Here is a 27,184-nt window from a genome sequence, read left to right on the forward strand (position 1 = left end):
TCAGCGCAGCCTGAGTGTGTTTACACCTGGATTTGTGCGCAAATAGGTGTGATTGGATTGCTGTCGCATCGTCCATGCCGCATTTTAATGCAAGGTGCAAACTGCCTAATAAACTTATCACTGTAATTGTTGTGTGTGGTTGGTGCTGCACATCGAGTGTGTCCGCATAGCTGTCGTGAATTTGCGTTGGAGCGTTTTGTGTGTTTGAATCTCGATTCATATCAGTTTGAGCCCGAGTCTTTGTGCATGACTGATTGCTTTGTGTGTCTGACCACAATTGAAAAGAGATCCATCTCTCGCCTCTCTCTCTTGCTCCCCCTCTGTGTGCGACTGGGTGTCTCTATCTACTCAGTTCCACCTTAAGAGGAGCTTTAGCAGGCTGTCGTGTTTGTGTTGAAGCCAACAGGCACAATATATTACAGTCTAGGGCTTGCTGCTGAAAAGCCCGCTGGATCCTCCACTGACCTGCTGTTCTTTCCTGCTTTCCTCTTGCATTTTTTTTCCACATTTAGATTAAAAACAAAGCTCTCTCTCTCTCTCTCACACACACTCTCACTCCCGTCCCCTCCTCCTTCTCCTCCTCCTCCTTTTTCTTCTTCTTCTTCTTCTTATCCTCCTTCTTCTTTTCTGCGGCAGCAGTCAAGGCAGAGGCTTCAGTGTGTCACAGAGAGGGCGAAGAGGAGGAAAAAGCAGAGAAGAAGACTATTTGATCGAGCTGAGTGTTTGTTTACGTTTGTGTGTTTCGCCATTGGACGGCTGGGTGAAGGGGCAGGAGGAGAAGAGGGGCGAAGAGTAGGAGAAGTGGAAGAGGGGAGCTTGTCTGGATGAAATTCTCTGTGTCATGTCACTACGTGTGGACCCTGACTGATCACAGGGTGAGGAGAAGGCTGAGAGACGCTAAGGAGGAGAAACTGAGACTTTCACTGTGGAAAGGACAAGAGAGGAGGAGGAGGTAAAGTCCGCTGCTCCGTTTTGTCATGATATTATCGGATGAAGGAATTGACAGACTTCTTCTTCAGTTGTGCGTCAAGAGGAATATGCAGTAAAAGATAAATATATATATACATATATAGGGAGAGAGCACGCGAGAAAAAGCAAAGAAGAACAGAAGAGTAAAGACTGCTGCGTTCAACCCTGCCAAGGAGCAGGAACTGGACTTATTGACTGGTGAGAGTGTGCGGGGGTTTGTGTGTGCGTGTGTGTGGCTGTGTAACCGGTGGAGGGCAGAGGAGTGGAGGGCCAGGGGACTAACCTGGCCATCAAACGGACTGCCAGCCTCTCCTCTCCTGGGATCATGTACCCTCAGGGCAGGCATCCGGTATGTACCTCCTTATGTCTTCTTTACCTGTCTGTCTCTCTCTCCCTTTTTATGTCTCCGATTGCATTTGTCACTTTTTTTTTCTTCAGTATGTCTCTTATCTTGCGTCTTGATTTCTTTTTTCTTTTTTTAATTTCCTGCTGGTCTTTCCTTACGTCCCTCCTCTTCTCAACTCTCACCTTGTTTATGTGTCTGTGTCCTTCTGTCTGTCTTTTTCTGTCCCTCCTCCTTAGTTTTACTGTAACATGAGGAGTGAGACGTGATGGGAGGGGAGGGGGATGTTTGGGCTAAGAGATTCCCTGTTATACACACACACACACACACACACACCTCTGTCATCTGCAACCAGGTGCCTTTAAGATCTTGTTGATAATTGGCAATGTAGGTGGCACATAACTGAATCTGCACCTTTCAGTGTGCATTTATGTGTGTGTTTGTGTGTGTGTGAGAATAGATCTGGCTGCATTAATGTGTGTGCATGTGTGTGTGAAAGACCATCAGCTGTCTATTTGCTCATTTCTGTTGTTAAGCAAACACACACAGACGCCCAGACACACACACACACATGCACACACATAGACATAGGCCATTTAATTTATAGTTAAATTCTACTTAATTCATTTCCATTACAACTAAGAAAGGTCGTGAGTGCACAAGTACTTCCCCTTAATACCTCTTTAAAATCCCTCCTTCAGTTTCACCCTCCACCACCAGTAAGAATTCGCCGTTAATTTACCTGCCGGGGTAAAATAAAGGTTAAATACGTAGACTAAAAAGCACAGAAGGATGAATGACAGCTTAGGCTCAGTTTGGCTTAGGCCATTCATTTCACAAGGGCCCTGGTCTGGTTGCTATAATCAGATTTGGTTGTCAGTCTCTTTGTATCTCCTACAAATGGGTCAGTGGCCACTTTGCCTCACAGTCAGCCAGCAAGCCAACCACTCAGTCAGTCAGCCAGCCATCCAGCCAACTAGCCATCCAACCAGCCAGCCAGCTATCACACAGAATTATGAATGACATTTCCACAAGAGGAAAGCATGAGGAATCAATTATACGTACAGAGAGAATGCTAATAAGGCAGCAGCGGGAAAAGAAGGGAGAAAAAGACGCTGGAAGAAACAGAGGAGTAAATACAAATGGAGAAAGTGAAAGATGTAAGAGCCAAGAAGGAGGAGGGGGGGCAAAAAAGGCTAGAAAGAATTCTTTAAAAAGGCACGGCTGGGGGTGGAAAGAGAAATGAGAATGAGAAATGCGAAAGAAGAATAGAGCGCGAACATTCCTCTGTTCTCTCCTTTAGAGACGAATCAGAAAGCTTCCTGCTGCGATGCTCTGCCTTTCTGATAAAGTTCACTGCCAGATTGAGCCAACTCCAACCGATCAATAGTCTCTATCTCGCTCTTTCTGTCTCTCTCCCGTCTTTCTCCTCCTCTCTCGCTTCTTCCTCTGCGGCCCTCCTCTGCCAGAGGAACTTTATTTCTGGTGTTGCTGTGAAATGTGATCTGTGGAGAGGTGCGAGGGTGCAAAGAACGGTTACGTGTGTGCGTGCATGTGTGTGGTTGTCTGAGTTTTCATGTGCTTGTGTTTGTAGACACTGTGTGAGTGTGCTCATATGCATATACACATGTGCTCAGTTCAGACTTACTTATAATTTGTACTCTTAGCTTTTAGCAGTCCGTCAGCTTTTCCACATGCAGGAATGCTAAATATTATTATTTTTTCCCTGTTTTCATACTAGTTTGTTGTTTAGATACTTTAATTGTGCCTATGTGAATGGGAAAAGGTTGTAATAGGTATAAATATATACTCCCTTCAAAAACATCAAGCAGGTTTCCAGGAATGAGCTTACATTTAAAAAGTGTGTTTCTAGTTTAGAGGCAGATTTCCCTTTTTTTCAGTCAAACATTAGTTTCCATTCATTTAAAAGAGGCTTGAAAGTTGCACGAGTCAGATCATCTCTGGCAGTAATCGCTGTATTGCCTTAATTGTTTGTGGTAAAGATACACTTCTGTGTTGCTGTCTTTTTACACGGATCCCCATCAAACATTCTCCTCAAAAACTAGTCGACTGCACCAAACAGCTGATGTGTGTCACTGGTAAATGCAATCAGAAGCCAAACTGTAAGGAATGTGAAAGTAAAGTACAAGCTGTGTGTGTTTTTGATCACACAACAGTTTACGAAATCTATGTGAAAACTGCGTTACCAAGAGCTGATAATGTAACTTTAAATGGTTTCATGTCATGACCAAGTTAGGTTATGAAGTATAACTTCTTTGAAAGTTTGTCTGAAGATGTCTTAAATATACTTGATTTCTTCATCAAAGTTTTCTTCATCTAAAGTGGTGGTTAAGTCATGATTGATGATGTGATTTTTCCTCTTCAGTCTGACATGTTGGTTTAATTCCCAACAGGCTACCTTGAATGTGACATGTTCCGACCCATGCCTATTTGGAAGTGATGTCTTCAGATTAATGGATAAAATGAGGATGTAGGCTTGAACTGCATCATTACTGTTGTTGTCATTTTAATTGTTTTTGGAAAAGTCAGACTTTGTTCTGGTTCTCTGGTGGGAAAGGGTTAAAAACTGAGGGTTGATTTGCCAGGCGAGCAGAGCTGTAATTGGTTCCACTGGATTTTTGTGGCAAGCGTTATCAGAACTGTGTGTACAATTTTGTGTGTGTGTGTGTGTGTGAGAGAGAGAGGGGGGGGTTTGTGCGAGGTGTGTTTCTGTTTAATGTGTGTTTTGCGGTGCGTGTGCTTTTTCTTTTAGGTGTCTATTTCCTTTTAGTGCTTTGCAAGTGTGCACATATTTGTATTAGCTGTGTGTGAGTGTGTGTCGCCTTGTTTGTTGACTTAGATGTGTGTTTCTCAGTGTGCATTTCTCCAGTGTAAGGTTCAGTGATGTCTTACGTGCGTTTGTGTGTAACCATATGCATGTGCTTGGCTGTAATGCTGTTAATTTTTATTTATCAGTTAAATGCTCAAGAACCCCTCGTTCTTCCTGTTTATTTATTTTTATGGTTCACGTTTGTTTACTTGCTGCACATGGAATTTGGGACCAATCAGACAGCTCTATGCCAGTATTGCAGGGTGGATATGAACCCAAACTTTTGCATGTGTGTGTGCTTGATTTGGAAGTGGAAGTGCAAAAGGAGAGCCGTGGCGGTGTGTGGATGTGTGTGTATGTGCCAACAACAGTAACAATAAATATTGTCCCAGTTTGACCTCGACTGCTGCTGTGAATGTACAAGGCCTTGATTGGCTGTCACACCCCAGTGAGCCAGGGGGAGGGAAAGAAGGGGCGAAAGGGAGAGATTTCCAGTTTATTTTCACGGTTAACAGAGATGTCAGGGACTCCTAGCTTGTAGAGGGGATCATGATTAGACTCAAACTGAAATATACACATGTACTTATCTTCTACGTCATTATATACAGTGTATTTCACAGCCACACAAACTCTCTGCACGTTTCTTTAAAGGTGCAGAATCTACACATTTTGGCTGTGTTCACCTTAAGCTGCTTCCCTGTGTGTGTGCTACAAATTCTTCCTTGGATCCCACATTTGCGAAGACTCTAGTGTGGAGGACAGAAGCATATGCAATTAGAAGAGAAAGAGCAAAGCATGGTCGAGCCAGGAAGAGAAAGGGGTTGAATTTTCCACAATTGTAATAATAAAAGGTTGCAAAAAAAATACTGGAGATGTTTAACCACATCTATCATGATGTTACAGTTATTAAATTGTTCAATATTTACCTTTCAATGAGTTGCCAGACAAGTAAAGGGGCAAATGTTTGTTGCAGAACTTAAAATGTACAGCCATCTCTGTGCATGTATGGAATGAGCTTGCTTCTCCTGTGGCCATGAACAGACTGACAAACTAATTGCAATAGACGGCCACAGAACGTACGTATGACTCAGTAATGAGGCGAGAGATGCCGAAGTGTTTCTGTGCATCTTAAACTCGTTTGATGAGTGTGTGTCAGACTAGTTGAGATGACTTCATTGCGTTGGCAGTAATTAAGTAATTGTTAGTTTGTTCTGCAGACATACAAATATGCAGCGTTTGCTTTCACATGCACACACTGGCCCTGCCATTTCTTCTTCTTCTTTTTTGCCAGCTGTGTTGGGTAGTTTGTTTTTTTTTTCCAAACATTTGTGGCTGTAATGACATCTACGTACGGTAAACAGCACAGAGGATTGCTGTAACCTCCCACAGATGACATTCTCGCCTCCTCCCGAGACATTGTCCTTGTGTTGTTTACATTTAATTTCATTCAGCATTTCAGAGGCAACCTTCTAAATGGCAAAAAGTCAAGCAACAACAATACAGCTGCAGTGAGATGACCCGCAGGATAAGCAAAAAGTCAAACAACTAACCAAGCAGCTACTCCTGATCAGCCATCAGCAGCCACCCAGATTAAGGCTCCTCTCTGATTAAAAACAGGCCTTTTTTCATCCTCAAATCCTGCGTTCTGTTCTTTTCTTTGCCATTAAAAGAAATGATCAGAGTGAGGCTTGGATCGAGTCCAGAGACTCATTTAGCTGCCAATCTTTCCCTTATTTGTAATCCACCTCTGGCTTAACGGCTGACTGGTGAGCTGCAGCTTTAACTGGCTTGCTTTCTGACTGACTGATAACTAGTGGACTGACGGGCTGATTCAATGTCTATTTCACTTTAGGGCTACTGGATCACTGACTGACATTGATTAGATCTTATTGATACAAGCAGCGCATTTGATTTAGCTTGTAGTTGTGTTTTGTTAAGTTTTTTTAATTGATCTTCCTCTCGATTGCTGAAAAAATATTTTTTTTGTTCTTTATTAGCATCCACCCAGCTGGGTTATTATCTCAGAGTGAGCTGAAGCTTTACTACAATGAAATTGAAATAATTATTGTACCACGTCAGGGTTTTTCTTCGCTCAGAATGTGCCTCCGGGGAGTGACTGTGCACTTGAGCGCAATTGGTCTGTGTATAGTTCTGGGACAAAGTTTGGTTACCTGAGTTAACAGAAGTTTATAGAGTTTAAAAGAAATAAGCTTGACTATATCAAACTGTCCATATTTTTAGTACTGATGATTTTTCATATGGAAGACCAAAATATCCCAGATAGATGAAAGGAATTTCAAGCTTCAAGGATGCAATTCTGATGCATTAGATGATTTTTGTGCCGGTTCTCAGCTGTAAACAGTCTTGATTCAAATTCTTACCGACTGTAGCTGTTTCTGAACCTCATGGAGGAGTATGTGAAAATCCAAATGTCCTTCTCAGTCAGACCCCGGCATTAAACAGCCTAATCCAAAGGCTGTGTAATGACCAATTGCGCTGATTTGTGCCATTGTGAAAATGCTGCGGTTAAAAATCTGCACGCTCCTTTCATGCCCTTTCTTCGACTAAACCACACTGAGAGTCTCCAGTAGGGGGAATGCATCTGAAGTGGATTTTCTCCTGCTGTGTGATACGTGTGAGATGAAACCGCTTCAGACAACGTCCCAACCCGTTTTCCCTAAACTGTCTGGACTGCATCTCCTTAAGTGTTAGTTTGTTAAGATTTAAGCTTTTAAAGGCTTGAAAAACCAAATAACTGTGAATAGCAAAAGATGTTCCCGAGTTCCCAGCACAAAGAAAGAGCCAGAACCTCTAAACGGGACTGTTGGATGAGTGTTTTTCTCTTAGTAATAAATACTTTTGAGTGGAAATGCAGGGACAGACTTACAAAAATGAAGCTCTGAGGGCTTCATAAAAACCTTGCTGATATGTAGGTACGTTACATTACCATCCTTCCCTTAAGCCTCTCTGTTTAGCTTTTCATCCACACACAGCCTAAACCAAGGAGCTGTTCCTGATGTTACTGCTCACTTCAGCAGACACAAATACTCAAGCTCACACATATGCAGGCGTGCACACAGCACACGCACACACACATATACACACATGCACAAGGGGCACTGACACTCCTCTGCCACACTTGGCATTTCTCATCTATTCGTGTGCCTTTTTTCCTAAATATTTCACCAGCCAATTATTATTTCATGTGCTATCTGAATGTGTCTCTGCTTGTCTCAGACAGACACACAGGGGAAGGGGGAAAAAAAAGAGGGAGCAGGAAGGATGAGTAAAGAGCGACAGAAGAGAAGAAGGAGGGAAGAACAGCAAGCGAAAGGGCACGAAAAAGAAAAACAAAAGAGAAAAGTGTTCTGTGGGTGTTTTGGTTGAATGAATGCATCCATGCATAGGCATGCCTGCTTATACCGTGCGAATACTTATGTGATGGTGGAAAGTGTGCCAGGGGCTAAACAGATAGGTGGAGGAGACAAGCAGACAGAAAGAATCATTTCATTCCCAGACCTGAATCTGTTTCACAGTTGCCTCTCTCATGCAGCAGCTATCGGTGCTGGAAGAACAGGCAGCAGCTTGAACAGAAGACAGACAGGCAGAAAGACTGACACAGACGCAGGCTGACCTGATACCTGAAGACAATTTAAAAAAATAACTGAAAAAGTACAGAAAACAGACGTGAATTGAATAGTTGGAAAAAGTATTCATGTGCAAATTCACAGTCTTTAATACTTTTCCCACAAAAAACTAGTGCCCGTGTGTGTACCGTGACATTGACTAGAGACATTTACTGAATGACAGTTTGTAAAGGCTACATGAGATTTGACGATGCTGAGTTTTTCACCTAAAAAAAGAGAAAGAAATGATAATTAAAATTAATTAAAACACCAGAGTAATGTGTGTCTTTATTCTGTTTGTAGTATCCACACTCAAATTGATGCTGGCACCAAACATGGGTGGCATGATTCACGTCCCACAGTTGGTTTTTCTTTTCTTTTGACTGATATGATGGTGCAAGGTAGTTTGTTTGCGCCTGATGGAAATAAGCAGGCATAGAAACAATGCAGGATTTCAATTATTTAAGAAACTGCTTTGTAAATATTTTATGATATTTCTGAAGAAGCACATTACTGCCACTTGTATCTCTTCAGTCAATGCCCACAGCTCATGGCAGTAGATGAGGATAGGAAAATAGATTGACCAGTAAATCAACAGAGCGCTAAAGCATCCGCATCGTTGCAGATGCCGCAATGATCCTCCTATCAATCTTCCTCTGGATTCTGCCTGGAACTCGTGAAGCAGCAGGTTTCCGGTCCAGATCATGCAAATCCACCAATTTTACTGCGGATTGGAGTTGCTCATTCTTACTCACTCACCTCCAGAGTGTCCCAGTTCAAGCTGGAGGTCAACATCAACCTTCAGAAAGTCAAGACACCAGCCCACCAAAACTTGGCCACACCTAGAAAATCTGTCAGGGCTGAGGGTCGTTACGTCCTTGCAGTCAAACTCCTGACAGGTGGATCAGTTGACAGACAGGTAATAGTTGCGTCCAGCAGGTGGGCCCCTCCTCTGTGCTGTCTCGTGACACGGTAAAATAGGCTTCAACCACCACTCCCCTCCCCTCGCTTCCTACCATATACATAATCCTTCCTAATTCTCTGCTTACCCGTGCCAGCTCATCCAAATTGTGATTGACTGCTGGCCCACATGGTGTATGCGTGTGTGTGTGTGTGTGTGTGTGTTTATGCACAAGTGACCTTTATTTCTCTTCCTCTCCCCTCTTCCACCTCCACCTCCTAGATTAACTGGATCAGTTTTGGGTTTCAGGATCCCCTATGCTGGATGATATGGTGCTCTCTCTGAAATGCACACACGCACACAGACACACACAGTCACACATAAAAACATGGGAGGCGTTAGGCTGTTTTTTGGCTCATCGTGACGCCCTACTGGACCCCTAACAGTCTGGTCTGCCATCTGTCACAATATAGGAGAGAAGGCTCACACATACACTCAAACAACAGTGTTTGTTTGGTGTACATAGAGCATTGCTTGCTGATGCTTCTCTTGCAGAAGTTCAATCTTACTCTTACTGGCTTAAGTGTCCTTGAGTAAGACACTAAGTCTCCTGTTATTACATTTAAGCATGAACTTTCCATTCCAGTTTCCCATGCTGGTCTCTTCATTCTGACAGAAAGAGCTCAGCGCAAGCATGGAATATTTCTCCTTTTGCCTCAGGACCTTATAACTTTTTTTTTTTTGTATTTTTCATTTCCTTTTTCGTGCATAAGAAGCTTTATCGCTCCAGGCTCTTTGAAACTCATTCAAAAAGGTGCAACTGGCAAATCAAAAGTAAGACATTTTTCGAGTTTTTGTCCAGCAGATGAAAGGATTCAGGTCTCTCTCATCAGCGCGCTGCACAGGACGCCGTGGCGACACCAACGGTTGTGACTCGCAGATCTCTTGTATAATCCCGATCTGTGACTATGGGCTTTATTATGTGACTTAGTGCTGCTGAGCCAGCAGCACTTTGTCTGTGTGTTCATGTGTGCATGGCAGCAGATGGTAGAAGCAGTATTACCACAGGCCGACGGACAGGGTAGAGAGACCGGGCTGTGTTGACTACAGCAAACACAGCATCTCTCTCTCTTTTACCCGGTCGGTCTGAGTCTGTGTCTCTCTCTCTCTCTCCCTATGTCCTCTTCCCCTCGCCTCAGTGTCAGACGGATGAATGGCTGGCTATCTCTCTCAGTCAGCAGCCACACCACTTTTTCATCATCTGTCTCTCTGTTCGTTCTTTCATTCCTCTGGAAGAATGTCAGACTAGTCTATCACACCCTCCATCCCTCAATCCATCCACTCCTCTGTCTGTCAGATGAGTATCTATCTTTCTTCTGACCCCCCCTCCCCCCCCTCAATCCATCCCTCTGTCCCTACCCTCCCTGTGTGAGTTTGTGCGTCGTTTGTGTGGCACTGTGTACTTAAATTGTGAAACTACATGCACAGTGTGTGTTTGTTTATGTGTTTTTCAATAAGCTTATGCTATGTGTGTGTGTGTGTGTGTGTGTGTGTGTGTGTGTGTGTGTGTGTGTGTGCCAGATCATAGTCTGCAAGCCCCCCCCGCCTCTCCTCCCCCACTGGGTGCGTGTGGTGTGAATCAAGGTCAGTGGGGATCTGTTGGCACACACCATCATCTATCCCATCTACGCCCTCCCTTATACCCGCGCGCACACACACCCTGGGGGTTTGTGTGTATTGCGTCCGTCCACCCATCTAGACGTCCCCACCATGCCTGCCTCAGTTCAGTTAAGCTCGGGCTCAGCTCGGCTCCCCGGATTAATTACTGGGGAACCCACCGCGTCTTTGACCTCCACCGTCGGACTAATTGAAATCTAATTGAATTGTGCTTGTCTAGACTAATGAAGAGCCACCACTGAAACCGCCAATCTTTTAGCCGTGGCTGTTGCCCGATAGCCACCCAACTGCGCCATAGCGACAGCACTAGTCTGCTCATTCTGATTGGATGGATGACTGCACAGAAGGACGCGTGGATAGGTACAGAGACAAACAATAGTTTATTTGGATAACCAAAGCAACCAAAAGAAAGCTATGAAATAAATATGATATCAACAAACTTTAACAAGGGCGTATTAGCTTCTGCTTAATAACCACCGTTAACCTTTTGCTTCTGCAGTGCAGCCCTGAACTTTTAAAACTTACTTGACAAAGGCGCAAATGTTTGATGCAGTCTGACTGGACATTAGCTGGTACCTCCTTGGTACGAAGTCTGTGTGATTTCAGATTGCAGAATGTCAGAACGGAGCACCTAATTTTCTGGTGCATTTACCACTAGTGTACAGCAGAGCTCACCTAAACCAAACAAAGCAAACGTGTCCGAAATAGGCAGCTATGTGTGATTCTCTCAAAATTGTCCCTAGTGCAAGTGTGATAGTTGTGATACAGGCAGAAAAGATGTTGGCATTGAGTTATGCACCTGTAGGACAGCGGAAGAGTTTAGCTCAGTTTACACTTCTGCGCGCCTGTGTTGCTCTGCAGTCTCCCTGACGAAATGCTACTTGGCGCTTCTCTTCAAGTTGATCCATTTTCCTACAGTTGATTGGGAAAAATTGTGGCTGCAGGCTGCAACGACGTGACGTGCTGTTACTTTTATAGCAAGACGCACATCGGGTTACAACACAGGCTTTTGGGTTTTTGTGCAGCATAAATATAACACAGAAGCATAAATTCCCCTTTAGTCTCCAAACACTACAGGAATCTGGCTTCTGTCCTCAACTGCCATGCTCTTGGCTTTGGTGGGGGGGCTCATGGTCACAGCGGGGATTATTTGCAGCCTGGAAGCAGATGAGTTGTCCTTGTCAAAGGAATTTAAAGGGGATAGTGGTGAGACTGCACTCTGACAGGTCATAAGAACTGCGAGCCTAGCAGACTGCCAGGTGCCAGTCTGCTAGGCTTGCAGTGAGCGTCATAATACAGAAAAATTTATCAGTGTAAATTAGGAGGAAGTAGGAGAAGAATGGAAAAAAAACTGGTGTCTTCTTACATAAAAATGTCCTCTGAGGATTGACAGTGTCATTAAAAACACGCTCGTGCTCTTCCGCGTACTCCAGCCCCATCCCCAAACAAAACAACTTCTGCATCGAAAAACATCAACACTGGCCTCGTTTCTCAAACTTTGCGAAGACTCTGGAGAAGCAGGGCTGCTGTCAAAAGCGTTTTAGACAGGCATGGAGGGCTGGTGGTGGGGGACCCTTGGGAGATGCTTGTTTTGTTGGGCCTTCTTTGGCTTTTAGCAGGTGAGAGATGATGCCGTGATTCCCTATAAGTTATTCATTTGATGTTTCCTCCCTTCTCAGCTCTTTGTAGGCTGGAATACATTAGCAGCCTGCCAGAGTGAAGAGGATGCTAATGTGGAAGCGAGGGAGAGCGAGAGGAGAGGAAGAAAGGATAGGGGGGCAGTGGAGAGAAGGAGGCAGAGTCATTAGAGGAGGAGGAGAACAGAGAGAGAGAGGACAAGGCTTTTATGATGTGTGGGAAGGGGAAGTGACCTTCCCTCTCACTTTCATCTTGGCTTTTTTTCCTCCTCGTGCATTGCTCCCTCACACACAAAAACACACAAACACACTTACAGTTTCTCGCACACACTCCAGTATGCAGGTTCACGTGCACCTGCACATTTACAGCAGTGCTTACAGTCTGCTCTCGAACAGGCACACACACATTCACACCTCTCTATCTGTTTTTCAACCACTCTTTGTTCTGTTTTCTCCCCTGTGCAGGTCCCCTTGCAACCTGGCCAGTCTTTCAAGTTCACAGTCCTGGAAACTCTGGACCGAATCAAGGAGGAATTCCAATTCCTCCAGGCTCAGTATCACAGGTACCCAAAACACATAACACAAATCCATTTGTGCATGCGTGCAGATACACGAATTTATTTAAAAATGTAAATATTGTTGGGAAACGAAACAAGCTTCCTGAAGAAGCTTGAAACCAGTAACGCTCTTCTAGTCTTAATATAGAAACAACAAATTGTAATTCAGTTCAAATAATAAAGATAGAATGGCTGCACATGCGTCCTTTAATCTTTATAAGGAAATATGGGATGCCTGTCATACCAAATTCTTTCTCTTTAGCTGTCTCTACATAAGTTTCAGTCTTATCTGTCTCTCTTCATTCTAATAGGCATCCGTTTACACTAATTTGGGGAGAAATATGCTATCATTGTGTCTGTCCGTATCAACCTTAACATGATATTAATAAGAAATAAATATATCACATCTAATTTTAAAATACTGCATTTTTTTCAACAGTATAACTGAGTTTCCAACATAAAAAAAAGAAAGTTAGGTAATTCAGGTCTTTTAACTGCTGGAGGTGACTGATCAGCTTATCACGGCTGGTTGACCTGAAATGACCTTAGCTAATAGAGATAAAGAGTTAGGTTTAAAAAAAAAAAGCCTCTTTCTCACACCTCAGCGGGCAGGTTGAACAGCCTGCTGTGATACATTAACAGTAATTCACTGCAGGGTGTGGTGGATCTGTGCAAAACAAGCACACACATCAGTAATGCCTTTCATAATAATGACCCACTGGAACTTCCTTCGTTTAATCACTGTTGATTCGTTTTAAAACCACACACTCTAAATATCTGTCACGTCTAGAAACAATAACAATAATAAAAATGCAGAGCAAACGTGCAGTTTAAGCAGAATTGAAAAAACGTTGCACTTGGTAGCACAGAATCGGACACCTTCCCACACACGTGGTGTTTCTGTGGTGAACTGCAGTCAAGAATGAGAGACGCCCTTCTGGCTGTCGCTGTCATAAAGGTGAACATTTTCTGTGCTACTTTAAGCAGACCTTAGACCTTAAATAGTATTTTTTTGGCATGTATGGTATAGCAACCTAAACTATGTCCTGAGTCCTGTGTAAATTATTTCACTGGATTCAAGTAAACTATTTCATTCATGTGTTTGTGCTTTTTCTCACCCTCGTGCAGCCTGAAGCTGGAGTGTGAGAAGCTGGCCAGTGAGAAGACTGAGATGCAGAGGCACTACATCATGGTGAGTCCAGTCACATCTTTACCAAAGCTATATGTTAATTGACTAGTCTGACCAGGGCTCTCCTGGCTCTCTGAGAGGAGTCTGCTGGGTTAAAATCAAATAGATGGTATATATTGAGGGAAGTATCTTCAATATCAATAACAGCAGAACACGCTTGCACATTTGCACAATATAGTCTTTGCTATCGAGAGTTTTTCTCACACGTCGTTTATCTCGCTCTCTCATACCTGTCTCCGTATCTCTCGCCATATTTTATTCCTCATTCAGACCTTTTATATTGTCTTTTTCTTTGGCTCTTCTTTTTCTCTGTTTTCTCCCGTGTGCTAACAGCCTGAGCTCCTCGTGTCGGTGTGTCTGCGCGACTAAAGGCTCACATGTATCGTAAGCCTTCGTCTGTGGTACAAAACCCACACAGAGCCGACCAGAATACGATATGCACCATCTGCTAAGCTGCTCGCATTTCATAAACCTGGGAGAGCAGGCAGGATCAGGGCCGTAAGCTAGATAGACACACAGATGGAGAGACATAAAGAGGGAGAGAGAGAGAAGAGAAGCAGACTGGCAGATAGACTGACAAAAGAGAGAGAAAGGTAGAGAGAGAGAGCACTAAACAGGCAAACTGGCAGACAGACAGATGGATGTAGATGGCCACAGACAGGCAGGAGAGCAGCAGATAAACACACACCCACACCCACACAGACACCCACCCACACACAGGATGTACAGGGTACTCGTTCATTCATCCATACTTGCACACGACCTTGTTCCTCTGTCCTTACGAGGACCTAATACAAGTGCATGCCAAATGCTGTTACATATGCATTTCTCCAAATAAAACAAAATTCCTTTTTTTAAAAAATAAAAGAGCATAAGAACACTCTCTAGCAGTTGCTATTCTTATTACGTACAGTAGTTTGGTAAGGCCTGACAGCCTCTGGTCGCTAAGGAAATAGTGTAATTCCTGACCAGCTGGAGAGGTGTTGTTAGGGGTTGCTAGCTGTCGCTAGGTTAAATTAGTCGCAGAGACTGCACTACATACAAAAACCTCCATGCAAGTGCTTTGGTCGTTAGCACAATGAAACAACCTGCAGAGTGAAGATGAAAACTAGTCTGCAAACTGGAAATGAAAGTAAAAGAAGAAGAAAATGCGCCATTGTTCAGCTCACTGCACTTGGGTGGCTTACTGCTGTGACCCAGTCCAGTGTCTCCTAATAGTTCTTTCAGCTAATATAGCATGTTTGGAAAATTGTGTGATTGAAGTCACTGAAACTGTTTTCACGCATGCACTGCAACCCTGAACATTTCTGGGCGATACGTGAGAGCACAACTGTCTCGTGCTGTTGGATCAGACGTAAGCCAGTCAACCTGTGAGCCAGAGTCTGCGTGATGTCATTTTGTACCGATGTGCAAATAACACAGATAGTAGTACAGTGTTCCCCTCCTGCACGCACCATCCAGCCTGCTGCCAAATGACACAGAATACTTCCAGTTGTGCCAGCGCATCTGAAGCAGGCTATATCCTGCTGTGAGAAAGAACAACTGTGGAAAATATCCAACCTCATTATCTCAAAATTGGCTTGAGTTCATGTGTGAAAATGTCTTGAGATAACACGCTGATTGTACAATTCTTTTGTCTAACAAATATTTTGGTTTCACGAGAAGAAGACTGAGTGTTTCACCAGCAGATTTGCTTGTTGCTCAGGTCGCTCACTCAGGTTATAATGACATCTTTAAAACGACTGGAACAGAAATCCGCTGTGCTGCTTGCAATCTAAGTGGCTGTTCAGCAAAAGGTATGCAAGCTCATATTAAAGTTATTTATTATTCACTTATTCTGATTTACAATTGAGTTATAACAGAATTTCTGATTTCACTTAATTGTATTTCCATGATTTGTCACTTACTCCCAATACGGGAGCCTTTTCATTACATTTTAAAGTTATTGCATTTTCTGGCAGCTGCATAAACACTATAAAACTTTAAATTAATGGCATACTGCATATCAATAAATTCAAGCAACTGGACGACCAAATGCTGATTGAGGATTCCAAACAACACAAAAGCATGTGCATTAAAGATGAAAGGTTGTCAAACTGACCTCATTATAAAGTTTTTAATGTGCTTCTCATTATAAAAATCAAGAAGATGCATGCGCACATAAATATGGTGTGGTACAATGCGGAGAACTTGAGCAATTCAGGCACTCCCCATTTTAGCTTCACACATTTACTGTGGGGAAGAAAAAGCTTAGATAAACATCCGTCTTCCCCAGTGTAAATCTTCACCACCCTTTCTTATACAATAGGGGCAGCGGCATGCCAGAACAGATACATTTCCGTGTCTTTCAATAGTCAGCGGGATTTAATCGAACTTGTGCATATCATATGTCACAACCTCTGTGACCGCTGTGGATGGAGGAGGAATGACACACAGTATCCGCTGCTGTGTGTTTAAACACGAGGCTTTAACGGCTGCCTTTTGCAGGAGGTCAGGGAGCTGCAGATGCTGATGACATACCCATATAGGTTAGCATAGCAGAGCGTTAGCACCGCAGGCTATAATATTTGAACAAGGACTCACTGTATTGTAGTGGATGGCTAACGCAGTGTAATGCTACTTCATAGGCATGGCTCAGAAATGAGAGGGAGGGAAAGAGGGAGAGAAAATGAGAGAGAGAAGAAAGAGAGGCTCAAAGGGAAAGATAGCTTGAGAGAAAAAAAGGCTCAGAGAGTGTCAGACAGAAAAAAAAACAGGGAGCTGCTGAGGGAGGAAGGGATACAAAAGGAGGCAGAGATAAAGAGAATAAAAGAGGAGAGGGAGAGAGAGGGACAGAGACGAGAGAGAAAGAGTGTGAAAAAAAGCTGAAAAGGAATGAGAGAGAAGAAATGAGAAAGAGGGATACCAGGGGACGGAAAGATGGAGACTGAGAAAAAGATGCTGCGAAGGGATGAAATGGACAGAAAGGGAGAGAGAGAAAAAGAGTATGCAACACAGAGTGCGAGAGAAAGAGATAGCGATGTGTTTGTGTGTGGGGTTCGGGGGGGGCGTGAAATGAGAGGGCGAGAGAGATGGAGAAGGAGAGAGAGGGTGCACGCACAGACACGTAAATAATGTGAAGCAACAACGGACTCGCTGCGCCCACAGAGGAGATAACCCAGAAGGCTATATTTAGCTCGTTAGGCCTGTCATCCACACTGAGGCCTGTTTCCACAGGCTGGGGCTCTGCGCACCATGCTGCACTGCTCCTGCCTTTACTATTCATCAGTTTTAAGCTCTTTAAATACCAGGGTGAGGGGTTGGAAAGTAGGAAGGTAGTTACACATAACTGGAGCGCATGTAAGTTCTTGTAAACTGTAAAAGCTTTACATTCAAGATGACATGACAGTTAAGAAACATATACTTTGTGCCTAAAGGTGGGAGGTCTGGGTGTCTCTTCGGCATCAGAAAGCCTGCTGCTTGTTTCATACAGGCAGTCACTTCAGAGCGGTTAAAAAAAAGTATACTGGTTAAAAAAAGACAAGTTGAAATGCAAGTTGAAATACGCTTCAGTCTTTGTTTTAAATTGCTTTCCTAGTAAACCATTTTAGTAAACCTCAAAAATATTCTGTGAGTAGTTTTTGGTTCCCGTTGATTGGTTTTAGAATCAGTCAGTCGGTAATTTGTTTCCTGAACACGAACGAACCACATCAGAAATGTTTCCGTTTACTGCATTCTCAAGCCAATAGTCTCACACCACAAAAAAAAAGAAAACAATAGTGTATGCACAACACGCCATCAAGCCACGATTGAGTCAACCCAGGTCGGGCTGTTGCTGTGTGCTCGCTTGTCCGTGGGAGCGCCATCTCTGATCTGATTGTTCTTGGCTCTACCTGCACTTGTCCCATTTTCGGAGCAGCATCTTGCTCTGCGGTTGTTTCAGCAGGACAGCGCCCACCCACAAAGTACCAAAATAGCTTGCGTAGCCAGATTTCAGTCCTGATATGTATCTTATTGAGCATGCCTGGGACATGCTGGGCTGACATGTTCATCAGAGGCAGCAACGATGCAACGTACAGCTACAGGCGGCACTCACTGAGGAATGCAGAGCAATTCCTCAACAACAGACGCAGATACTTGAGAAGTTCATGCGCAGATGGATGACTGCTTGTATCACATCCAGGGGGGGCATACCTCATATCAAACATCTTGCACATATAATTTTTTTCTAGTGGTGGTCTATAAAATGTATTTACATTACTTTTTTTGCCTGCTATAATGTCTTTACCCAGCATGTGGTGGCGTTGCTTGATCGGCCATTCCTCTGATAACTTCTCAGAACTGCAGCATTTGTGCATTTATCACAAATGAACCGGTGTTATGATTTTTGCTTTGGGACATGTTGAAAACAGGTGTTAACTGAGCTGCCAGTACAACCACGTTACAGCTGGTGTACGAAATTACATTTGAAGGACAGTTTTTTATGTGGAAAACCACAAATAACTCCTTTATTCTTGTAAACACGAATTCTTTTATTCAGTTTAATCACAGTGTGGCTGGGAATTGCAGGTTTTACAAATCACATTTCTTTGTATTAATCATCTTTAGGCTAATGGTAATTGCTAAATGGAGGTAATAGTGCTGAAAAATACTAATTGACTAATAGCAATAGACTGGAAATGCCCCGTGTTCATTAAACTATTTGAGAGAATGAGGCACAAACAAATCAACACGAAAAATAAACTGAAGTTAGAAAGTATCTGTAGTGTGTCTGTGTACACAGAAGGTGCAAGTTTCACTGTGTTGCTAGCTCTCTCCTTATGGCATTAAACTTTTGGGGAGATGCTTTTTCCACACATTTACCACTTTAATTCTATAGTTGGCAATGGGTACGTTTACACATTTCACGCTTCAAGAGATGATGCCATAACCCCCCTCAAATTGCTCCTGTTTGTGGCGTGTTGCCGCAGTAAAATAACACAGCCAGGTTTGGATGTAGTATATTTCTATGTTTGGCAGACCGAGTCTCTGTAGCTCTTTGGATGGGATATATGTTTTATGTTGGCTAAGCTACTGGGCCGGCTCACTGGCAACGTGCACACACACACATGCGCACACACAGACAAACATCAAGACGTGCACATTAAGTGTCTGTGGGAGTCTTGCTCTTATCCGTTGCATTTATAATTCATGGCTCTCAGATTTCACTGCTCTCCTGGAATTCCACTGTGTATTTTTAAATAAGGTTACATTGTAGCCCTGGTTAATCAGCGGGCGTAGACATGTCGGTGACATGTTCGCACGGTGCGCAAGCGAGACTTCCACCTGAAGAGCTGCGTTGGCCCAGCGTGGCCTGAGGTTGGATCTCGCAAAGAACAGATGAAAGAGCGCGAGGCTCAGAGGAATTTGAAAGGAAAGGAGTGATAAAGTTGTTTTCTTGCGTCATAAAACTTCCAAAGTCACCTACGGTTGAACCTCTTGTTTTAACCTCTCCTCTCTCTCCTTCCTTCATGGCTCTAGGCAACATGAGGGTAAGAGAGAAGGATGCTTGTGGGCCTAAGATTGGAAAAAACTCCTTGATGACGATTTTATGGCTGAAAGTTTTACAGTCAGTTCTAAGTCAGTTTCTGCCCTCGTCTTCTCCATTTTCTTTTCTTTGTTAATGCCTTCAGAAGCCTTTTTTTTCTGTACAGAGAATTGCCTTTGCTGCAGCTCTCCTCTCATCTCTACTGTCAAACACAAGACAAAACTCTTACAGAGGGGTGGACTGCCCAGCCCCTTTAATATAGAGTTTAAAAAAGACATGTCTACTGGAGGGTGACAGCTCGCAGTTGGGAATCACATTAGGTGGCCTCTCCATCACTGCGTTTGTGTCTATGTGTGTAAGTGAGGTACAGTGGAGCTGCAGGGGTCTAGGGTTAATGAAGGGCCATGCTGCTGGCAAGAGACAAAATATTGTTGCATTACGTTTCATGATAAAAAACAATCACAGGATGAAGCACTTGGTATGAAATTATATATTTTAGAATTGTGTTTTCCCTTCCTGTACGAGGGGACTGCGAACAATAGAGCTGTCATCATTTCAAGCTACCGTTGAAACATAAAGCGATGATTTTAAAAAATTCAAAGTGCCGTAAGTGTCAAACAGCAAATGGAGACTCATGATACGAAGCCAAAGCATTCGTTTCATAATTCAAGAAGCCTAATAATTAGACTGAACATGGCAAATACTGTAGTCACTACAAATTTTACACAGGCGATTCTTAATGCAGGTATCTAATCAGCCAATCACACGGCAGCAACTTGATGCATTTAAAGCATGTAGACCTCGTCAAGATGTTCTGCTGAAGTTCAAACGGAGCATCAGAATGAGGAAGAAAGTTGATTTATGTGGCTTTGAATGTGGCTTTATATTCGTGTCGGAGTTTACAGAGACTGGTTTGAAAAAGAGAACATATCCAGTGAGTGGCAGCTCAAAAAGCCGTGTTACGGCAACAGTAACTCAAATAACTGCTTGTTACATCTAAGGTATGCAGAAATGCATCTGAGGGTACACTTTGCATGGGCTCACCAAAACTGGACAACAGAAGGTTGGAAAAATGTCTTGATTTCTTTGAATGGTAGGGTCAGAATTAGTGTAAACAACATGAAAGCGTGGCTCCATGCTGCCTTGTATCAACAGTTTAGTCTGCCGCTGGTGGTGTAACGATGTGGTGATTTTTATTTTAGCTAACCGTGTCCCCGTTGGTACCAACTGAGGATCATTTAAATGCCCCAGCTTAGCTGAGTACTCTAACTGATCAAGTCCGTGCCTTTATTACCAAAAGGGAAGTGTAACCATCTTCTGATTGCTGCTTCCAGCAGGATTACAAACTGTCAAAAAGCTCAAACAAAACCAGTTTCTTGAACATGACAGTGAGTTCACTGCGCTCAAATGTCCTCCTCAGTAACCAGATCGCAATCCAGTAGAGAACCTTTGGGATGTGGTGAAACAGGAGATTCCCATCGTGGAAGTGCAGCTGACAGCAGCTGTGTGATGATATCATGTCAATAAGTACCAAAAATCTGAGGAGTGTTTACATCATCTTGTTGAATCCGTGCCACAAAGAGCTGAGACAGTGTTAAAGGCAAAATAGGGTCAAACCCAGTACGAGCAAGGAGTAACTAAGAATAACGTGACCAGTGATTATAGCTTACTGTTTTAGTGCATGCTAAGATTTCGTGGAAAATAATGCAACAGTGAAAGACGTGGTTACTCATATTATATCCTCAATAGGCCTTGTTTGATGTTACACACCTGCTTTTTGTGAAACTGATCAACAAGTCTGACAGCATCAACAGATAACTTCAAAACTAAGCTAAGCCTCCTCTAGTGGCTGTAGGCTAGCATTACACCTCCTGCTGTTTTATGGCAACTTTTTGAAAAGCTTTTACTGCAGAAGTTTGCATTTTAAGGATTAGTTGGCATTCATTACATTAATATCAAAACTTAGAAACATCATGCTGCTCAATTTTTCAAATTTAAAACGATTAAAAGAAAACTGAGGTAGAAAAAACCCCACTGGTTGGTCACAGTAGTAAATAAGTAACATTTAATACTATTGGTATTTCATTTCTTACATAATTTATTACCTAGAAAGCTTACATTAATGGGTTTTCTTTTAGAATCATGGTGTGTATCAGGCTTGCATTATAGAGTTTCATGCTTTTGCTCATGTTTTGTCTCATGCAGTCATTTTCTGGAGCATTGTGAGGATGTGTTTGTGCATGGTTTCTCTGTCTTAGTTTGTGTGCGTGTGCGTGTGTGTGTGCAAGTATATATCTGTGTGCATTGTCCGTTCAGCCCCTCAGGCAGGGACTATGTGTGTGTTAGTGTGTATGTGTTAGTGTGTGTGTGTGTGTGGATTAATGCAGTGCTCTCAGCCTCTTACTCCACTCCCAGCTCATCTGTCTGATTCAGGATGACACACTGTGTTCTCTTCAGCAACATTACAGTCACAGACTGCTTAGGAAAGGGGGGCGGTGGAGGATGTAGAGAAAAGGAAGGAGGGCGTATAGAAGCAATGAGAGAGAGAGATGGGGACAGTGAGATAGATAGAAAAAGGGGTGAATAAAACTGAGATGAAAGAGAAATATGAGAAAGAGGCCACAAGGGCATTGGCAGAGAGAGAGAGAGAGGGAGGGGAAAAAACAGAGCAAGGACACTGCTGAAGAGAGAGGGACGGAGAGAAACCCAGAAAAGGAAGAAAGTGCAGATTTTTCTACACGAGGACGATGGAGGAGGGTTCAGAAAAAGAGAAATGACAAGAATCAGTTGGAAGTAAAAAAATAAAAGTGATGCGTGATAGGAGGAAGGCACAGGGCAGAACCCGAAAAGGGATTGGACCGTGCTAAGCTAAATGTTGCCCCACCATCCACGAGTGGGAGTTGGCCAGGCAGGGATTTAAGCATGGCCAGATGTAGGGAAGGATTGAGTCCGTTTTAAGAATCTTAAACCTGTCTGAACTGTCTGGAGCGAAGTAAACAAACAAGATAGGAGTATTCATAAAGACCGAGCGAGTCTCTGTTGCAGAACATACTGTACACATGTGTTTAAGGATAGAAACCCCTGAAATTCAAGGTCAGTTATCCGGCTGTTGTTGTGACTCTCTTTCTCTGATGAAACTGGCTGCAAGAGAAGCTGCAGTGAAACTGGATGTCAGCTGTGACTGATTTAGTCGTCACCCGCTGACAGGACACAACAGAAAGTCAGCGTCTGCTAACATAACCTCCGATGTGGGTTAGCACAGCGTGCTAATAAATGTTTTAACATTGGCGGTATGTGTGTGTGTCCAAGTGCGTGTGCGTGGGCGGGCAGATGAAAGAGACAAGCTCGCCCGAGAGACATCGGCGAACAATGCTTTTGTTAAGGCTTTCACACACACACACACACACACACACACACACACACGCACACACACACACACATGCACACACTTACACCATGCTCGAGTAAAAGCATGCCTGTAAGCTACACACAGACTGTATGAATACAAACATGCTGTAAAGCATTACACACACACACACACACACACACACACACACACACACACACACATGAATGTCCCATTTAGATAAATCACCTTGGATTAGACCCACTTCCTAAAGCTCATTTTAAAGTCTGCCAGCGTTCTTTGCAGAATGCATAGAGGAGATTGAGGGGAAGAGAGAGAGTCTGGCACTGTTGTCTGACACTCTCTCAGCACCATGAGGGTGGAGGGAGGGAGGGCGGGCAGAGTGGGGGAACGAAAGAGCAAACACTCCCTGAAGAATGGAAGAGTGGAAAGGAGGAGGGAAACACAAGAGCGAGGGAAGAAAGAAGCAGACAGAGGGAGAGCATTTCATTGAGAGAAATGCAGGAATGCTTTTTGTCTGTTTGTGCCCCGATGATGACAGTGCAGTCCGTATGTTATTAGCAGGAGATGGATGCTAGATATGAAGTGTGTTCAGAAGAGTGGGATGTTACAGTTCGATCAGATAAACAAGAATTACACTGCTACCTCATTTATCTAAAGTAACCCGCCTGCTGAACTGACATAATGAGCCGAAAAGCAAGCAGAAAATGAAGGAGTGATAATGGAGTGAGTGAGATGTAGACTCAACATGAATTTACAAGTATTCCTCTCTCCCTCTCCCTCTGTTTTTGTCTTCTTTTTATGTTTGGCTGCACTGGGAATTGAAAACATTTTAAGGCTTCGCAGATTTTATTCTCCTCAGCTGTATGGGTGAAAAGCTTCACTTTAAGGAAAAAAGAAAAATTGCACACAAGTCAAAGAATTAAGATTTTGCTTTCTTTTCAAAACGATAAAAAAAGACTTCAGATTTGTAGAAAAGTAAAAGTTTGCAGATGCAACTAAGTGTTTAATTAAATTAAACTTGCTCAAGTCTGTTAATTCATTCCTGTTCAGTTTACTTCCAGTAGAGGTCAGTTTTCATATTAAATCAAGCCAGTAGCTTAGAAGCAAAGTTGCCTTTCCATTCACAAAGAAAATACTTTCATGGAATATTATTAAATTTACTCAGTCTGTGCCAAAACTAATATATATATAAAAGATGGATGTAGCCACTGTGAAGTCACTTACGGGTTAGCGCAATCCTGGCTCAAAGCCTCGGGCCGAGCAATTTGGCTGTCGACACCTTGGTGTTTTGACACCGGACGTGACGAGTGAGGAGAGGATCTGACTGAGAAGCCGCGGTGCTACAATCGGAGGTGTAATGGCCGTTAGAAAGAGTGCAGATTTCGGGCACTTGCGTTCGTCTTTGTTTGCACACATTATGCTGCTAAAATCAATCTCTTAATTCCGAGATAATAAAATTGCATATTATTACAGTATTTATATCAAATTTTGGCTTCAAAACAAAATGAAGCAAAAAATAAAAACAACCCAGTTTGTTACCCAAACTATTCTGCAAATAATAATTATGTATTATTGCTCACATTACCTTGGGGGGTTGATGACAATTTCGCTTTTACCGGGGTGAACTTGTTATTTTGTATTAGTGTTGCTAATGGATTGCACCTGTGTTGTCTGTTTTTCATGTTTTGTGCATGTGTGACTATAATTTTGCGAACGCACAAGAGCACATTTAGGTTAATGCAGCTATGGCCACCGATAACAATGTCTGCATCACATAAGACGCTCTCATTAAATGTCATTTGGCGATGGATTCACTTTAATCTAAGAGCGCTGTGAATGCCTCTGTGGCTATGTGCTCATGCCAATTTCAGTCTGTTCTAAAAATAGAAAATATACATAACCCAAGTAGATTAGTCTCACTTTCCCAAGCTCTCTGTTTGTGGCCTTACAGTTCCCATCATCTTCAGATGAAGCTTCACTGTCTGTTACAAATACACACACCACAGTACACGTGCACACTTCTCTGTCTCTGCTCGCTGGGTGGGCAGTGCTGGGTGTTCTTGGTAAGTGATGTCAGCCAGTTGGCTTAATGTCCCTCTGCCAGGCTTAACATACCACACACATACACAAACACACATGCTCATCCAGCGCATGTGCCTTGCACTCTGTGCGACACACACACACACACACACACACACACACACACACACACACACACACACACACACACACACACACACACACACACACACACACACGCCCACAAAGCCTGCATACACCATAGATCTTACACTGAGTGCTGAATGAGATTGCAGTGGCACAACAGAGGGATTATATAAGGCAGAAGAGCAGGCATCAGTGGGTGTAATTGGAGGTTGGGGGGGCAAGCAGTTAAGAGGAGATGAACTTATTAAAAACAAGACTACAACAGACAAAACATACTGTAGTACAACAATTTCAACTGTTCAGACAGAAGCGTTATTAGTCATATTGTGTAGTCATAGTGCAGCTGTTATCCCCGCCTACTGTAGGGGACCGTGTGGTGCATCTGTCACTACTGGAGTGCATATGCACAATGCAGTCCCACGTTGTGATATAATTTTCCATCTTCAGTTCTACAGACTATAGTTAAACATATTTGCGAAGTGGTTGACTTTAGTATTATCAAAACAAAGACATTAATAGTGATCTGTACTGTAAGTGCCAATCACGTTCATTTTAAATCAAACACAGCTTTTAACTGCTTCAACAGACCAGGCTCCCATAGGGTGCTGTCGCTGCCGCTCTGCAGAGATCGCACAAAGAGTACAATAGTCACTTCACTGCTGTCTGGCCAACTCCCACTGGACAACTGTTACTACATTTCAGGCTCCTCTTTTGTGCCTCTTCAAAGGAAACCCTGGCTGAGACAAGTTTTGGACCAGTCATTTTACAGTTTAAAGAGCCTATTTCTATTTGGAGCAAGTTACCAGTGTAAATCAGCGATGCTGTAAATGATACGCTGGCTTGTGGCTTGTGTCCCATTCAGCTCTTAGCTTCTTATCATCTTTTGGTTTTTAAAATCCTCCAGATTTCTATGTGTGGGAATTCCTGTTTTATTTCCTTTATACTGACTTAGATTTAAGTCCTAGTAGTTTATATATGGCATACACATCATACTGAATAATTATTTGCCGCTTACGGAGGTTTTCCTTCCCCTGTACTCGCTTCTAAAATGTTTAAAGGTAATCCGTGTGTTCATGTCTTTTCTAATGAGCCAGGAGTGGTAGAAACATTTTAAACAGTGCTGCCAAAAAGTGCACTCAAAGTGTAAAAAAAGTAAAAGAAACCCTGTAAGACCCAAACACCCTGCAAATTCAGATTTTTTTGGAACTGAGATGTTTACTAACCCTTATAACAAAATCCACAATTTTTGTTTTTGCTATATCATGTTGTGTATGATATATTTATTACATCGCATTTGATACATTGGGTGTTTTTGGCAACTTTTTGTTAACAACACTGTTAATTTTAGACAAAAAAAAGAGTTTTGTCCATATCATTTTGAAATTATGGCAAGTATTGATCATGTTGCTGAGATAGAGGTCTCAGAAACTCATGTATCAAATATGATACAAAGGGCATTATTTGTGGGGTCAGATATCCTTATAGGGCAGCACGGTGGTGTGCAGTTAGTGGGATCGGGTAAATGGATGGTTGTAGATTGCCTATATGTGTGAATCTTTGTGCTAGCCTGGCGACAGGTTGGCGACCTGTTCAGGGTGTACCCTGCCTCTTGCACTGTAGTAGCTGGGATAGGCTTCAGTTTTTGAAAGTTTTAGCCACTTTTCCTACAAATCAATAAAAAGTTGAAAACAATTTAGGCTTTCCTGGTTAGTTTTGGGCACCAAAACAACCCTAATTTAGGAAAAGATCATGGTGTGGTTTAAAATAGACCTTTTCATTTTGCTTGGTTCCTCAAGTGACGAGTCTCATCCCTACAGTATGCCCCCGGCAACTGCCTTTATTATAAAAATACTACATTTTAAACCGTGGACCAACATAGCTATTACATGTTTTGCTTTTGGTCTCATGCAAGCTAAAAAACATATTAATGAGAATGTGAACAATCACAGTTGCTCATACCCTGTAATACTGGAAAAAAGAAATTTTAGGCTGTGGCTTTTCTCAGTGTTTCTGATTTTCATGTGGATGTTAAAGCACCAACTGGTCCTAACCTGCGATGAACACAGGGGGCAGAAATCCTCTGTAAGCCAAAAGCACAAATAGTGATACTTACAGATACCTACAGGGGTACAGTACATAGATCCAGAAACAACTCCACATACATTTATGCAAATAAAGCCAAAACACTGACATGAAAAATCAGTATCCATAATAAGAAAAGTACCAAATGTGATATTCTGTATCATGCAATATAGTGAGTGATCAAATATACACATTAAAAAGCTATAAATGCATATAAAAAGCAATCCATTAGATGACCCTACATAACTAAATTGTTTATCATAGGGCCTGTGGTAAGACATAAAGACCTCTTAATGAGCACAACAATAATTCCTCATTTCATCCCGGAAGT

General features: G+C 42.8%; 1 protein-coding gene across 3 annotated transcripts in view; it reads left to right on the top strand.

The window, feature by feature from the left end:
- Positions 1 to 399: 399 nt before the first annotated feature.
- tle2b (TLE family member 2, transcriptional corepressor b) overlaps positions 400 to 27,184 on the top strand; it is a 76,751-nt gene continuing 49,966 nt past the window's right edge. For all 3 annotated transcript variants that reach the window (XM_084920479.1, XM_084920481.1, XM_084920480.1), the window contains exons 1-3: positions 400 to 1,318; positions 12,449 to 12,546; positions 13,669 to 13,732. In XM_084920479.1, the coding sequence (XP_084776605.1) occupies positions 1,295 to 1,318; positions 12,449 to 12,546; positions 13,669 to 13,732 (186 nt within the window). In that variant the 5' untranslated portion in view covers positions 400 to 1,294. The remainder of the gene's footprint in view (positions 1,319 to 12,448; positions 12,547 to 13,668; positions 13,733 to 27,184) is intronic.

This window comes from Perissodus microlepis, chromosome 23, assembly GCF_051167445.1.
Source record: "Perissodus microlepis isolate ML-2025 ecotype Zambia chromosome 23, ASM5116744v1, whole genome shotgun sequence".
Taxonomy (NCBI): Eukaryota; Metazoa; Chordata; class Actinopteri; order Cichliformes; family Cichlidae; genus Perissodus; species Perissodus microlepis.